At 31.0% G+C, this 15,902-nt stretch overlaps 1 protein-coding gene across 4 annotated transcripts; it reads right to left on the bottom strand.

The window, feature by feature from the left end:
• Positions 1-391: 391 nt before the first annotated feature.
• On the bottom strand, positions 392-14,810 carry LOC145671921 (uncharacterized). 4 transcript variants are annotated; one of them, XM_081741126.1, is made up of 5 exons: positions 14,705-14,810; positions 7,492-7,554; positions 6,730-6,807; positions 5,852-5,929; positions 392-3,919 (listed from the first exon to the last, which is right to left on the bottom strand). In XM_081741126.1, exon 5 carries the CDS (start codon positions 1,972-1,974, stop codon positions 997-999), a length of 978 nt encoding a protein of 325 aa, XP_081597252.1. In that variant the 5' UTR covers positions 1,975-3,919; positions 5,852-5,929; positions 6,730-6,807; positions 7,492-7,554; positions 14,705-14,810; the 3' UTR covers positions 392-996. The 4 variants fall into 2 exon arrangements, with proteins under 4 accessions (XP_081597252.1, XP_081597254.1, XP_081597253.1 ...); XM_081741127.1 differs by having other exon boundaries at positions 392-3,565.
• Positions 14,811-15,902: the final 1,092 nt, after the last annotated feature.

Here is a 15,902-nt window from a genome sequence, read left to right as displayed (position 1 = left end):
TATATGTATTCTTCCTTTATCTTATACAGAATACACATACTTTTTGTATTATGTACGTTTTTTAATTGTATAGGATACAGAAATTAAAGGCAGGAATTTAGTTTTAAAAAATTTTTATTGTAAAAATAATGATAAACAATTATATATAATAAAAAATTTAAAAAATTGTAAATATAATAAAATGAAAATGTAAAATATATAATAAAAATTAAAAATGTAAAATATATAAAAAATTTAAATAGTAGATATATAATAAAAATAAAAATTGTAAAATATATAACAAGTGTTTGAATATAATGATATATAGTATGTTCTATTGATTGTTTGTACTTGATTAATAAAAATAATTTAATATTTGAAATATACTATTTACATTATATGAAAAGCTGTTTACAATATAGAAAAAACTATTTACATTATGAGAAAAACTATTTACAATATTAAAATTTTATAATATATAAAAACTATTTGCAATATGAAAAATCTATTAACAATATATGAAAAGTCTATTTACAAAATTTATATAATATATGAAAAATTTATTTACAATATATAATAGGCTATTTACAAAATAAAGGTAGGATGCAGCTTAGGTATATTGTGTAGGTGATATAAGTAGAACTTCTGAGTTATAGAAAGAAATCTTATACTGTAAAATCTAATATGGTATATCCAGGAGGAGCGCAATGTATGATTGCCATATTTATTTCCCTTCATTCATATCATTGATAAATTATATAAAATATAAATGCACTGGGAATATTTACAAAATGCACATATACATTCAACCATTCACTCATCACAGGACAAGACTAGAACATCTATATCCATACGGTATGCTTGTGTAATCTGTTTTATCAGTCGGGTTAAGTCTACGTCTTTTGTTATTGACTTGTCGATGTGTTTTTGTCTCTGGTCGAGATACAATGATAAACCCTCTCTTACGAACTATCCTACCTGGATTGTTTAACTCCTTTTTTTCAATTTTTCCGCGGACTAAATCAAAAAAGTGATTAAACGTGATTTTTCCCGAGTTCTACTATCTAATGTGATTCCCCTAATTTTATAAACATAATTTATTTTTCCCGTCCCAATTTCCTTTAACCTATACGCATAATTTTTAGGTCCCAAACCTATAAACATATCAATTTCCCACCCATTTGGTATTTCGTCAGTTAGCTCACCCAAGTAGGAACCAATGGTAAGCTTGGGCTTATCATTTCGTCTTTGAACATACATAATACTGTCCGTGTCACAATATAATACGGCTTCAGGCCCTACAGCCGTCAAGAGATCATAGAGTTTTAGCCTTGCCCAAGATGTAATAAACGCAGCAAGCACGACATTCGAAAATTTCCACGGCCTGTTTTCATTTTCGATGTCTTTATATGTGATAATGAGATGACGTTCACCAATGTGTGACACTGTTTGCACCTCATATTGCGCTGACAGTAAGTAGGTCAAAAGGCCTAAAGTTTTGGTTAAGTCAGACAGCCGGACTCCCATATAAAGATAGGTATCCCTGAAAACAAGCCTATTCCCGATCCGCAACTCAATAATTTTTTGTCCTATCATTGTAACTGATGGAGAAAGATGCTGAGATTTAATGAGACTCCTAATAGCGAAGAACATGTCAAATTTCGATCCATTATGCGAAAGCAGAATAGTTTTTTCAAAAGCACAATGAACCTTTAGTGCATAACTAATAAACTCATCAATGCTCTTGAAAGAAAACTCGCGATTTCCATTTTCATCCCCACATACATGACATGAATCATCCAATGATTTACCCTTGCATGCGTAACAAACAGTCATTAAACATACTAAAGAAAGAACATGTTCCTGCTCTCCCTCAGTATTTGTATCTAGCAGCATAGTCTCTACATCAAACACAATGTACAAATATTTATCAACCCTGGTAAGGCGCTGGTTCTGAACATAACAAATATGACCCGTTCCACATGCATATAGCATGATTTACATAAACGTTCATCACATTTGTCTTCAGATTTCCTACGACGTAAATCAAACATGACATCACAATCGTTACACACCTTCACATAATCACATATACTCTTGCCTCCTTTATTTACAGTTTTGTGATTATCATAACACTCACTCGTTGGAAATAACCTATGACAATCATTACACTCACACTTAATGTCATCATTATTTGTTTCATGATAGTGTTCGCAAAATCTACATTTAAGATCACACTTGTGATAAATTCCCTCATTATCGTAGCCCTTTAAACATGATTTACAATATCCTCTTTTCCCCAATAGTTTTAGCACACTAGAAATAAGTTGATAATGTCCATCTTCATACAATATGAATATTTGTTTACCACCTTTAATTCCTGGATATATCACATTAAATTCACGCGTTTCAAGGTTCCTTTCATATACAATGATTTGATAGTTGGGTGCAAGATGGTTTTGTATCTTTTTAGCGTCTTCCAATGTACATCCATTATTTTTTCAACCTCAATCCCCAAATCATTGCACAAAATATCAGCTTTTTTAAGTAAGCGTTTTGGATTATTTTTTTAATTTACAAAACTGTGAACGATTTTGATCGGCCCTTGCCATCCCCAGAATTACACTCTTGGGGAAGCAGTACACGTCCTTCTCCATGGGAACTACTTTTTCATCCAAAAACTCTGTTAATGGAAGATATTTCTGATTAGTTTGGGTTCGATTCTTACCTCTTCCTTTGCGAAGGTTAACATAATGGACCTTAAAAGTCACATTACCTCCAAATAGATAATCCTCATTGGAATTGAGGGTGTTCTCTATCACGGAGAAGAGGACCTCCGAGTTCAATTCCGATTTACGTCTCCACGAGACATACAGAGGCTTGTTCAGCTTTGAAGCTGAGCTCTCAATTCTCATTCCTACCCGGGCATTTTCATCAACATCACTTAGTGCTTGATTTATTACAATTCAAATAATGCCCGGATATAGGATTCAGGGTTTTTTATTTCATTTTCGGTTGTGCATTTAATACTTATTTCCCTCCCCTTAATGCCATAATATGCATAATGACGTTGACTTTTACCTACAATTACAAATTGTGGCGTACCCATACCAATCATTGCATTAGGTACTTTCCCGGAACTTATAGAACTTGGTCCTGGTAAGTTCACAGGTTTCCCGGAACTCTCAGAGCTTGGTCCTGGTAAGTTCAGAGGTTTACCTAATAGCTCGCGAGCGATCTCATCAGACAAGCCATTTGTTTTACCAGATGATATCAACTGGTTGAGCTTTTTACAAGCCTGCTTTTTTATTTCACCTACTTGAAAGAACCCTGTCCGATATAGATCAGTGATATCGGCAGCTGATATGCATCCCTCCAAAATTACACCCTGTCTTTCTTCAAAATGTTTTAATAATGCTGTTAACATTTGATAATATTTTTCATTGGGTACACGTACACCCTTGGAATGATAAGTATCTACCAAACGCTTCCAGGTATAATATACTACTTCGGGGGCAGCATATCCAAATCGATGAAGCAAATCAATAAGCTCTTCAGCTTCCTTAATTAATTCCATATGTGCCATCTGCAATCACAAATTTGTACCGAAATCGAATTACTATTTTGTCCTCACCCAAAATAAAATTCTTCAAATATGACTGTCAACAGTAAATCCAATATCTTTCTTAAAAATGAAGATTACACCTCAAAGTACAAAAACAAACTGAACTATGTTTTCACGTAAAATCTTATAAATACTATTCCTTTGATCACGGCCACTTCCAAAAATCTTCTAACTTAGAACCAGCGGAGCGATGTTACCTCCACGAGTAATTATATCGAAATGGTTTCCTATTGTTCAATGGACTCTACTTTTCCTAATATCCTTATTCCTCTATTTTGTATTCAAAAGAACACGTCCACACGATGGAACTGCTATCTGTAGAATAACCAATTAACGATTTTGAGCTTCATATATACATGCAAATAATGTAAATTTCCAAAATTCCACACGAATTATAATTTACTATGTATTTTCTCAAAGATACTGTTTAAATGTATCAGTTAACAACACTTTCCGTTAACAGCATGAAGAGACGTATTCACCGTACAAATTCTTCTGCTATACTGACCGCCGCGAGCTTTTCCCGCTCTTATATAGACACAGATATGGAAAAATCCCAGAATTCCATGCGAAGTTTTCCAAAGGTAACTATGACTATGATATACTCCACTAAGTGTTTACCGAAATATGGATAAATGTTTATTCTACAATAGTTTAGGACCAGCAAATCTAATTATAGTTTCCGATAACAATTTCCCGAAAAGTACAAGTAGAAACGTCTTTACTCTAGCAGTACTTCTTCTAAAGTGAATATACGCAGTTTATTACGTGCTATTTATACTTTCGGAAAAATGTAATCTCGTAACCAGATGCATTAAACAAAGAAAATCTCAAACCCAAACGACATGAAAATATTTTCTATACTACTCTTCTGCAACAGGTATAATTTAAAATCATGTGACATTCTTGAAGTTTTGCAATCTTAGACGAATATTTAATTTTCACGAACATTAATATTTTCATATTTGAAAGAACATCTATGATGCAAACATTTTAAAGAATAAAAATCATTTCAAAATAACATTAGCAATACGAACAACATAATAGTAGTAAACGCAATTTAATGAAAAAATAGCATAGTAAACAACAAAAAATAAATAAAAATAAAAAATGTTAGAAAAAAACGGTTTAGATCAGTTTCTGAGTCACAACAGCAAAACTATATTTAATTCACCAAATTATTAAAAAGTAACAGTATTAGATTTTAAAAGATACTTAATTATTACAGTTTATTCAAAAGAGTATTGAAATACTTAATTGTTACAAATTGTAGTTAAGAAAAATTACATATGGTTAGAATGAAAGCTCTATTAGTTAAGCTCTATTAGTTAGTATATGAACAAATTATAGTTAAACATCAATCAGCAGAGAAAATTTATTAAATAGAAATAGCAAGAATTAAAATAAATAAGGTTAAGAAAAAGCATAATTATTTAAAAGATCAATTACTAAATTTCAAAGGTGTACGGCTAAAAAACATTAAATTAACAAACAAAAAAACAGTTAAAATAATTAATTTGATAAATGTTCTACAGTATTCAATGAACTGTATTAACAAAGAAAACTAATATAACCAATAAATATTTTTGTGACTATTCAATTTGTAAACTTTGTTTTATTGTAATTATTTTTATAATGCACTACTAATGAAAGTTTAATTAATTTTATTTTTCTACTTTAACTGTAAACGTTAATGTCTATTTTTCAAGTGACATTAAATTCTTACAATGCAATTCTTTATATGTTTACATGAAACTCTTTGATTGTAAAATAAAAATACAAAGTGAAATGTAAAATTGAAAATACAAAGTGTAAATTAAAAAATGTAAAAGTAAAATGTAAATTAGAAATTCAAGTTTTACATGAAACTTCTATTGTAAAATGCAAACGTAAAAAATGAAAAGTGTAAATTTAAAAAAATGCAAAAGTAAAAATGTAATTTTTACATGAAACTTTTATTGTAAAATGTAATTCATTATATGTTTACATGAAACTCTTTAGTTGCAAAATAAAAATGTTAATGCAAAATGTAATTTTAAAAAATTAAATGTTTGAAATGAAAATATAAGTTTAGATATAATTTGAATTGTTCATTGCGCACATGTAACGTTAGCTTAGTCAAAATTATTTGTCAGTATTTCTTTCGTTATGTAAAATTTAATATTGTAGTTTCATTAAGTTAAAATTTTAATTATTTAATGTTCATATACTCTTTGAACTAAATATTTTAAAGTTTGCAACACTTACCACCGCTGGTTAGATGTCAACAGATCTAACAGGACACGTTGTATTAATTTTCGGTGCACTTGTATGCCGCTGTCAACACTGAAACCATATAAACATTTATTAGTATACAATTTCAATCTATATTTCTCATTTTGTTACAAAATTAATGCACAGTAAGCTATTTAGTAATCATTTTTTATCAACTTTCAGTTTAACAATGAGCTTTTTTATTAATTTGGAACTCTATCTGTTTTCACATAGTGTTCTCTGAGTTTTCTTTAATGGAAACGAACCAATAAATAATTAACACCGAACTTCTAATGAATTTTAATAAGTTCACACTCATCTCGTGTTCCTACTGAAGCGAAAGAATTAAAATAAAATAACACAAACAAATAAAATAATCACAAATAAATTTGTTCAATTTTCAAACTAGTTTTAATATAATCACAAACTATTTTAACTGAGTGTTATTTTAAATAACACGAAACAATACATAAGCTGAGTTTTAATAAAAAACGAAATAACAAAAAAAAGCAGAGCTTAAACAAGCAAATTGATAAAAAAATTGAAATGATCCGTAAAATAAGTTGCTCCGACTAAGGAGAATACAAATAATTAGTACACTCACATATTGTTCAAACGTCCTTAGTATGCTCACACGAATTGTTCGAGTAATTTATTACGAAAGGCTAAATAAATAAATAAAGAGCTTGCACAGCAAACGAGTTTGTGTAACAAACGAGAGAATAAAAAAGATACGATCCAACAAATTATTTGTAGGTTCACACTGTAAGTGTTCTGAGCTTCTAATAAAATGATCAAACAAAGTTGCTGAACAAATTAAAGATTATTTCAAGAAACATATGTAATGGAATTAATATTGGTTGCATACTTACAGGATACCTGCAGGTTTTTTAATTTCAATTTCTTCAAAGGTCCAAAAGAGAGAAGTCCAATTGATCTGCTGGAGTATCCTAAAACAATAAGACAATCTTTTACTACTTCAAACAAAGTTTCTTAAGAGTTTGTGAAACAAACGAACGAATAAAATGATAACACCATAGGTGTTCTACAGAGTATACTTTAGCATACGATTCAACTAAAGTTAACAGGGAACTTCTATTGAAGTGATTGAACAAATTATTTACAAGTTCTCAGTGTAGCTGGTCTGAGCTTGCTTAGCAAGGGAACTATTAAAAAATTAGAAGAGTTTAAAAATAAGATACGATTTATTTACAGCATAGCTGTTCTTACGACTTTCTAATTTTAAAAATGAGCTTAGTTAGTATTTTCGAAACATAGTTTCTCTTTTGAATTTGCTAAGCAAATGAACCAATAAAATAAAATAAAACGAACGAATAAAATAATCGCACTGTAAGTGCTTTAAGCTTGCTTAGCAATCAATTGAATTAAAGTTAACAAGGAGTTTCCACACCAAACGATTCAATAAATAATTTACAACTTTCCATTTTAACAACGAGTTTGCACAGCAAACGATCCAATACGTAATCAGAGTTTTGTAAAACAAAGGAACAAATAAAATAATTGCAACAGTTCAATTCTAAAAGTAATATTGTAAATTATATGAATTAATTATTACATTGCAACAATGTTGCTCTATTTGAGTAATTTATGACAAATTGGTAAAGAAAAAATACCTTTGGTACTACCTCTGATACTTCTGGTAGTACGTTCTTGAATCGACCACACCAATGGATAACCTAAAACATAACATAATTTGTATTAGATTCGTATACACTATAGATTGTTTTTACAATATGTATATATTTACTTTAGAATATCTTATATGCATACACTATATAGTATAGAATACCTTATATGAATATAGCATCTACTATAAATTCTTATATGTATATAATACGTACTATAAAGTCTTATATGTATATATATAACTACCATAAATTCTAATATGCATACACTATATAGCATAGAATACCTTATATGAATATAGCATCTACTATAAATTCTTATATATATATATATATATATCATAGCTTCTTATATGCATATATATTTCCTATAGAATATCTTATATGGTTACACTATATATCATAGAATACCTTATATGAATATAGTATCTACTATAGATTTTTATATGTATATAATATGTACTATAAAGTCTTATATGTATACACTATGTATATATCTACCATAAATTCTTATATGGTTACACTATATAGCATAGATTACCTTATATGAATATAGTATCTACTATAGATTCTTATATGTATATACGCAGTATGTATGTATCTACTATAAAGTCTTATATGTATACACTATATATATATCTAGCATAGATTCTTATATGTATATATATCTAGTATAGATTCTTATATGGTTACAATATATAGTATAGATTACCTTATATGAATATAGCATGTATATATTTATATTGATCCTTAGATAATATTGACCCACCTTAAGATGATTCTCGTGTTACGTATATTAAATCTATTAACAGAAATTTTTCAAGCAGCAGGCTAAAGAATGGACATTTAGCAACAAGTCTAGTAAAAGCCATATGTAAATATCCAAGACTAGTATGGGAGAGATCTAATATAATATGTGCAGTTTCGTAGAAGCATGCTGAATAATATATGTACAACTAAACAGGAACATAATGTCTTAGTACAAAGGCATAGGAGTACATCCAAAAAAACAAAGAAAAGCAAAACAAAAGAGACTCCAACTACCATGAGACATAAAGAAATACAGAGTATGGTTAAGTTAGCTTAGCTGTTCTTAGGAGCATGCGATCCGTAAAAATAAGTTGCTTAGCAAGGGAGCCATTAAAATATTAGGAAAATACAAATAATTAACAATGAGCTTCTAATGAAGCGATTGAATATAAGGCGAAATATGATCCAATTAAAGTTACAAAATAAAAAGCAAAAGGTAATTAGAGAACATACATAGCACACAGAACAAATAGCCAGGGAGCTATAAAAATAGGAAAGGTATTTGTGTATGGCAGAGGTAAAGAACAATGAAGAAAAAAATACAGATGAGAATAGGTACCCAGGAAAAGATGGAATACTACAAGCGACGGAGAAGTAGAGAGGAAATACTACAACTGGTGAAGAATGAACAAGAGCAAAAAGCCACATAAAAAAGAAAGGAAACAGACCATAGTTAGGTTAGATTTAGAAGTTAATCAAATAGAGAAAAAGCAAAGAAAAAGAAATACTACCATCCAGAAAAAAGCCAAAAGACAAATACAAAGTAAACTTTGGTTAGGTTAGGTTTAGAAGGTAATAAAGCAAATAAATAGAGGAAAACAAAAGACAAATAGTTTAATTGTCAAAGAGGAAAAAAGAAAGAGGATACAGTTGTGTAGATGGCAGTAGGTGGAAAGAGAGAGAAACAAAGTAGGGGGAGAGATTGAGGAAAAACAGGGAGGGAGAGAGAAAAAGGTATAGTTATGTAGATGGCAGTATTTAAAAAGAAAGAGAGAAACAAAGTATTCGGAGAGACAGAGGAAAACAGGGAGAGAGAGAAAATGTATAGTTATGTAGATGAGAGTAGGTGAAAAGAAACAAAGTATTCGGAGAGACAGAGGAAAACGGAGAGAGAAAAGGTATAGTTATATAGACGGGAGTAAGTGAAAAGAAACAAAGTAGGCGGAGAGACAGAGGAAAAACAGGGAGAGAGAAAAGGTATAGTTATGTAGATGGGAGTAAGTGAAAAGAAACAAAGTAGGCGCAGAGACAGGAAAACAGGGAGAGAGAGAGAAAAGGTATAGTTATGTAGATGGAAGTAGGTGAAAAGGAAGAAACAAAGTAGGCGGAGAGACAGAGGAAAACAGGAAGAGAGAGGGAGAGAGAAAAGGTAGAGTTATGTAGATGGGAGTAGGTGAAGAGAAACAAAGAGGCGGAGAGACAGAGGAAAACAGGAAGAGAGAGGGAGAGAGAAAAGGTATAGTTATGTAGATGGGAGTAGGTGAAAAGAAACAAAGTAGGCGGAGAGACAGAGGAAAACAGTGAGAGAGAGTGAGAAAAGGTATAGTTATGTAGATGGGAGTAGGTGAAAAGAAAGAGAGAAACAAAGTAGGCGGAGAGACAGAGGAAAAACAGGGAGAGAGAGAAAAAAAGGTATAGTTATGTAGATGGGAGTAGGTGAAAAGAAACAAAGTAGGCGGAAAGAGACAAAGGAAAACAGGGGGAGAGAGGGCAACAGAGTAGGGGAAAGACAGAGAAAAGAATTAGTTGTGTAAATGGTACTAGGTAAAACGAAATGCTAATTGTTTCATATTCTATCAAGTATTAAAAATGTAAGATAAAATGGAAACCAATAACAGTTCAAGGAATACTAATAAAAAGTCTCTGAAACAAACAATAAGGAAACCATGATAAAAGAAATATTGGAGCCTAATATGTATAAAAGAGTACGGTTCAATTGCAGTTAAACTATACATGGTTAGAAAAAAAGCATCAAAATGTTAAAACTTGTGCATAAACAAAACATCGTGGCATGAGGATTAAATCAAACAAACTTATTTTATTCTGTATTCTAAGTCTAAAACATGTATTTTGTTTCTGTTAATTTTATTTAGTATTTTTATAATTCACTCACTTACTTACTTACTTACATTTATTTACTCACTCAGTCACTCACTTACTCACACACTCACTCACTCACTCATGGGCGCAGTGGTAAAGCGTTCACCTCTGGTGCATGGGGCTTTTCGCACCAATTATTTCAACATTTTCATGACAAACGTTAAGTTTGGATTTATTTTTTATAAATTGTGGTGGACAAACACCGTTTCCTCGGGGTTCTCCTCCTACTTCCTATATACCTTTAAGAGCTTATTTTAGCTCACATATTTAGCCTAACCGGCATAACCATGGGACTTAATGATTTCATTTTCACTCAGTTGCTCAGTTACACACACACACACATTTTAACAACGAGTGTTATTATAAATAACACGAACGAACAAATAATTAACACCAAACTAAAATAAACATAAGTTGTTCCGACTATTTTATTATGAAAGTATAAAAGTAAGAATTGCCCCTTAGTTCTATAATGGTATGCATTCCAACACTACAACAATGTCGCACCTTATTGCCTAACCTCCTAGGATAAATCTGTCCTGATATTATTCACAGATATACTTATAGGGCACCCTCCCACGTACTGTGTAGTATCCATGTAACTGTACTCGCTTAACTAATTTTACAACAAACCAGTAAACCGCCCCACCACTCTTTCTTTCTTATCTTGCACCGTCCCTATCACGAAATTATTTGTAGGTTCACACTTTATTTTAACACGAAGCTTTTAATGAAGCTCAAAAAATATGTTCACATATACTGTTTGAACACGATATACATGTGTGGGATTAAAAGATAAAATTCAATAAATAATTTACAACTTTTCATAGAAAAGAAGAATATAAAAATAAGCGTAGCACGTAAAATTGGTTAGTTCATGATTGAACCGGGGACCACAAGTGTATGAGGCAAACGTCTTACTTACTACATCAAAATATACAAATGTCACTTTGGAAGGAAGCATGCTGAGTCAAATGTGTTCCGCCTAATTGTATCAACGTATGCAAGTTCTACATTTATTTTAAATACAATAGTAAATTGCTTTTTTCTTATCTACTCTCAAAATTTTGACAAATATAACTATAGGGTCCAAAACGTGCAATGTGGATGTTCCTAACCTAGAATCCGACTCTCATAACCACAGTGATCATTTACTGTTTTATTCCATTTTTCAATTAAGTTTATAAATGCTGCAAACTTTCTTCCAAAATTCCTTGTGATTTATTTCTGTCATTAGGTTTATCGTGTCTTTCGTAAAAAAAAAACTTTTACAATCTCAACTCAATTTCCAATCTTTAAATTATCTATCCATGGAATTATTTGTAGGTTCACAAGCTATGCTTATTCCGAGCTTCTACAAAAAGCGTAGCAATTAAAATTGCACAACAAACAATTTATTTTTCAAGTTCGCAAATACAATTTACTCCGACTAATTTATTAGGAGAATACAAATTTTAACAACAAGTGTTATAAATAACGCAAGCAAGCAAATAATTAACACCGAACTTCTAATGAAGTGATTAAGCAACAGAAAAAAATTCTTATTACAGCCTGACCAAGGATCGAACGCGCTACCTTAAATGCATGAGTCCAGCGCTTTACTTACTAAGCCACGAAACAACGCGATCACAATTTTACGCTTTCCCAGATAGCACGTGTTTGTATCAAAGTTCAACATTTCAGTATGCTAGGCAAATTATATTTTTTGCTTTCAACGTGGTAGTACATTTAATTTCTATGACAAACAAGAAATAATTTTACCGTTCCAACTAATTTTTAAAATGTATGAAAGAATTAATAAGTGTGTTTGCCCTAGTTTATTTATTTGTACAAAATGTCTACCAACATGCAATGGCAAAATATATTTTGTTCGTTCAAAACAGTTTGCATTATGCTCAAATAATTATGAGTAAAACCATAATTTGTACAAGTACCTGTAATAAATCAGAATTTGTTCAACTAATTTATTACAAGGAAGTTAAGATCTTGGCAATGAAATCCCATCTTCAAAGCAAGTATCTCAACGAACATTCAGAACCTAAATTCCGTAAAATTAATTAGAACTACTACAAGAAACGTATTAAATACTAAAATAACGTGCGGTTTTACCAAGGAAAGTTCAAATTTATACTTTAGGGCAGGGCAAAGCGTTCACCACTGAAACTCGCTACAATTGCATTCCAATATATCCAATAAACAAGCTATCCTTACCACTAGGACGATTTCAAATCTGACTCCTAAATCAATTCAAATTGTTCTTACGGACAAAAGTGGTGTTACAAATAAACATTAATCCTATACAAAACTGTAGAACCCTGTAGGTTTTGTTTTTAAAGCAATAATTTAAGTCTTAGTTCATCTTATTATTCATTATATTAAGCGTGTTCTCATCACATTCTTTATAACTTAATACCAAATATTCTACGTTAAACATAATCTAAGGTTCCACAGGTCATAAAATAATTACTAGTTTCTTTAAGAAGCTATGCTTCTCCATGAATTCTCCCACCCATATTTTCATTTCATCAAACTTAACAGTTCCTATAAAATTTTGTTTCTGTAAATAATTAGTATGCTCTTGGAATAAACTAAAACACAAAAAGGTACAAATTAATTAGCTAGTAAGAAGTTCTCTACTAATACAAGTCATTAAACTCAAAATACAATTGTCACAATAAGCTAAAATCTTATCTCTATTGCGAAGTTTTTTCGCAAGCAAAAGCAATATTCAGCAATCCGTGTTCACGGCATAATATTTTTATTAAACTAAAATTGATCCAGTTCCCTTAAAGAAATTGTCTACATGCTAGGTTCAATATACGGTAATTTTCTGAAACTAGCAAAACTCCATAAAAACTGAAATGTCCTAAAACAAATCTACGCCTATCATCACTTAAAACTCAAATTCAAATTGTTCTTAAAATCTGTCATAGGCGATGAACGCCGGAACAAGTTATAGCTACCAAAAAAATCCATAGAAACCTATTTCTTGCTAAAGTAATTGATTTAATTAGCCATCGCTCTGTTCGCAATATTACAATAAAACGTATTAATTTAAACGTAATCCTACCACTACGTAAAATGTAAAATCCTTTATGGTTTCTCCGAATTAAAACAAACTTTACGGAGGTCTTGTAACTGTTTTCTACACTTAGTTCTTACTTTAGTTCATAGGTGGCAGTAAACGCGTTGTTCACAAGCCATGCTTTGTCTAACTGCTCTAGCTATGTAAGTCAAAATAATGCCCCACAAATATAATACTGTTTTGTTTCATACCCGCAAAATTAATACTAATAAACATATGCTGTTTCAACTAGGTATATGAAATCATGTGGCCTATAATTTCTGTATAAATCCTACTGTACTACAATAATTTAATAGATTCACATTTTAAATAATGTAACATCACAAAATCTAATTTTCTCTAATTCTACCTTCCCAAGCTATCCGTATTAAATCTATCTGCAATAAAGCATCGTTCATTCTCATCAACCAAATTCGTTTTTAATTAAAACTACTGGTTCAATTCGTGATGTAATCCAGTCAATAATAAGCTTTCTTCTTTTAATACTTATGGAAACATTAAAATATGTAATACTATTTCATAAAACTGCCCAAAAGTAAATATATTTCCCCACTCTGCCTAAAATACGTACACGTCACCTATAAGCTACGTGTTCAATTCCCGGTTGAAAAGTGTATAACCCTAGCCACAGTTTTCCACGATTTTACAACAAACAAATGCCAAGGTTTAGCCCGCTTCTTCCAATTAAAAGGAAAGCCTAAAATCTAAATTCATATCCATTAAGCTACCGTTAAATTTTATTTTTTAGTAATTAAAGCTCTTCCGTGGCTAGGTGGTGGTGTAAAAAAAACCCGGTCAATTCCTCCAGTTTATGTGGCTTACATTAATCTATAAGTTCATGTCTCAAATAGCCTTGGTTAAAAATAGCTCTAAATTTACAATCAATTACATTATAGACCCCTTGTTACATTCCCAACGCTAACTTCTATATTTCCACATTTAATGTTAAGCAAAAGAATCATAAGTCTCAATGATAAACAGTATATTAAACTGAAATTCAACTCAACTCTGTCTAAAATAATAACATCCAATTCTGTCTATTAAACACAGCACATTCAATAATATTTATGAATACATATCTAGATTAAAACAAATAATATACGTGTCTATATTATTATTATTCAAATTTACTCCAAATAAAACGCATACTTTCAATAATGCATCTAAAATTGTTTAAATATAAAATAAAAATCAAATTAAACTTACCAATACGATCGTAAATCAGCGTACAAATATTAACGAGATGCACTATTCACACTACACATTAACAAAATCACCAGTTAAAATCTTCTGATGTTCCCTCTGCAAAATCTTGATTCAAAAGAGGGCAGAATATCGTTGTACTAAAAGTTTATGCATATTATGCCCTCCCTCAAAGAGGGGAAAAGATGATGCAGTCATGCTTCCTCATTGTCACATGTGCAAACGTTGCCAAAATGAATTATTTTAGTGACCTCGATCTTCTTACTCATCCTAAGTAGGCTATGGTCTTCACTCATCAAAACCAAACAATTAAATGACAATTTGGCAACACCGATGAGGTCATTCAGTTGTTTTCCGTATGCAATGGGAAATTTCCTCCATGCTGAAGCGGAGCTAAAACATAGTTTACATAAATAAGATAAACGTGGTCTGGCGTTGGTTTTACTTCCTTTAACTCGTGACTCATAATCTAAATGATTTCATCTGCTGTCCGTGAAGTCACCGAGTGCTTTTTGTCTTGAAACACTTGTTTCAATGAAGATATCCAATAAATAAAACAATATTTTCTTCTTTAATAGGGCAAGTTTATAATTCAATTTTCATTATTACAATTCAATCACTAAAATATATTTAATCTGTTTCAATAAAAAAATGTACACCTTGTGGAAACATATGTAATTCTCTGTAAGTCCATGTTAAAATATTCTCAATAGTTCTCCATTGGTAAGCAATTAGCGTACACCCTTTTGGCATGGGTGATTCGAGTTCAATTCACAATGCAGGTCATATGGTTCGGGCCTACATTAAGCTGTAGGTTTATGTCTCAAATAGCCATGATGTTAAAAAAGCGCTAAATTCACAATCATATACATATTTAATGTGGAAACCCAAATTCAATTCCCTGCTGAAGTTCATATTGTATGTTAATCAGTAGGTCCGCGTCTCATATAGCATTGGTGGTAAACTCAAAACCAATTCAAACTTAATCGATAGCCTACGTCTCAAAGTTTCCATTAACAGGTTTATGTCTTATATAGCCTCTTTGTTTAAACTCAAACAAGTCAAATCCACGGGGGCTCATTTATTTAAAAGTAATGTTCAATTTTCAAAATGGACAATTGCTCAAATATTTTATAGTGGGACGTATAATTTAATCGCTATGGAAAATACTCATTAACGTTCTTGCCTTCAATGCAAGGGG

Source organism: Thermobia domestica, chromosome 15 (genome assembly GCF_964235325.1).
Source record: "Thermobia domestica chromosome 15, izTheDome1.hap1.1, whole genome shotgun sequence".
Taxonomy (NCBI): domain Eukaryota; kingdom Metazoa; phylum Arthropoda; class Insecta; order Zygentoma; family Lepismatidae; genus Thermobia; species Thermobia domestica.
The sequence above is the reverse complement of the archived record's forward strand: the minus strand, read 5'-3'. Positions and strand labels throughout refer to the sequence as shown.

Excerpts from the sequence above, each read along its gene's own strand:
- LOC145671921 (XM_081741126.1), bottom strand. The coding sequence starts at position 1,974 with ATGCTATATGCATGTGGAACGGGTCATATTTGTTATGTTCAGAACCAG.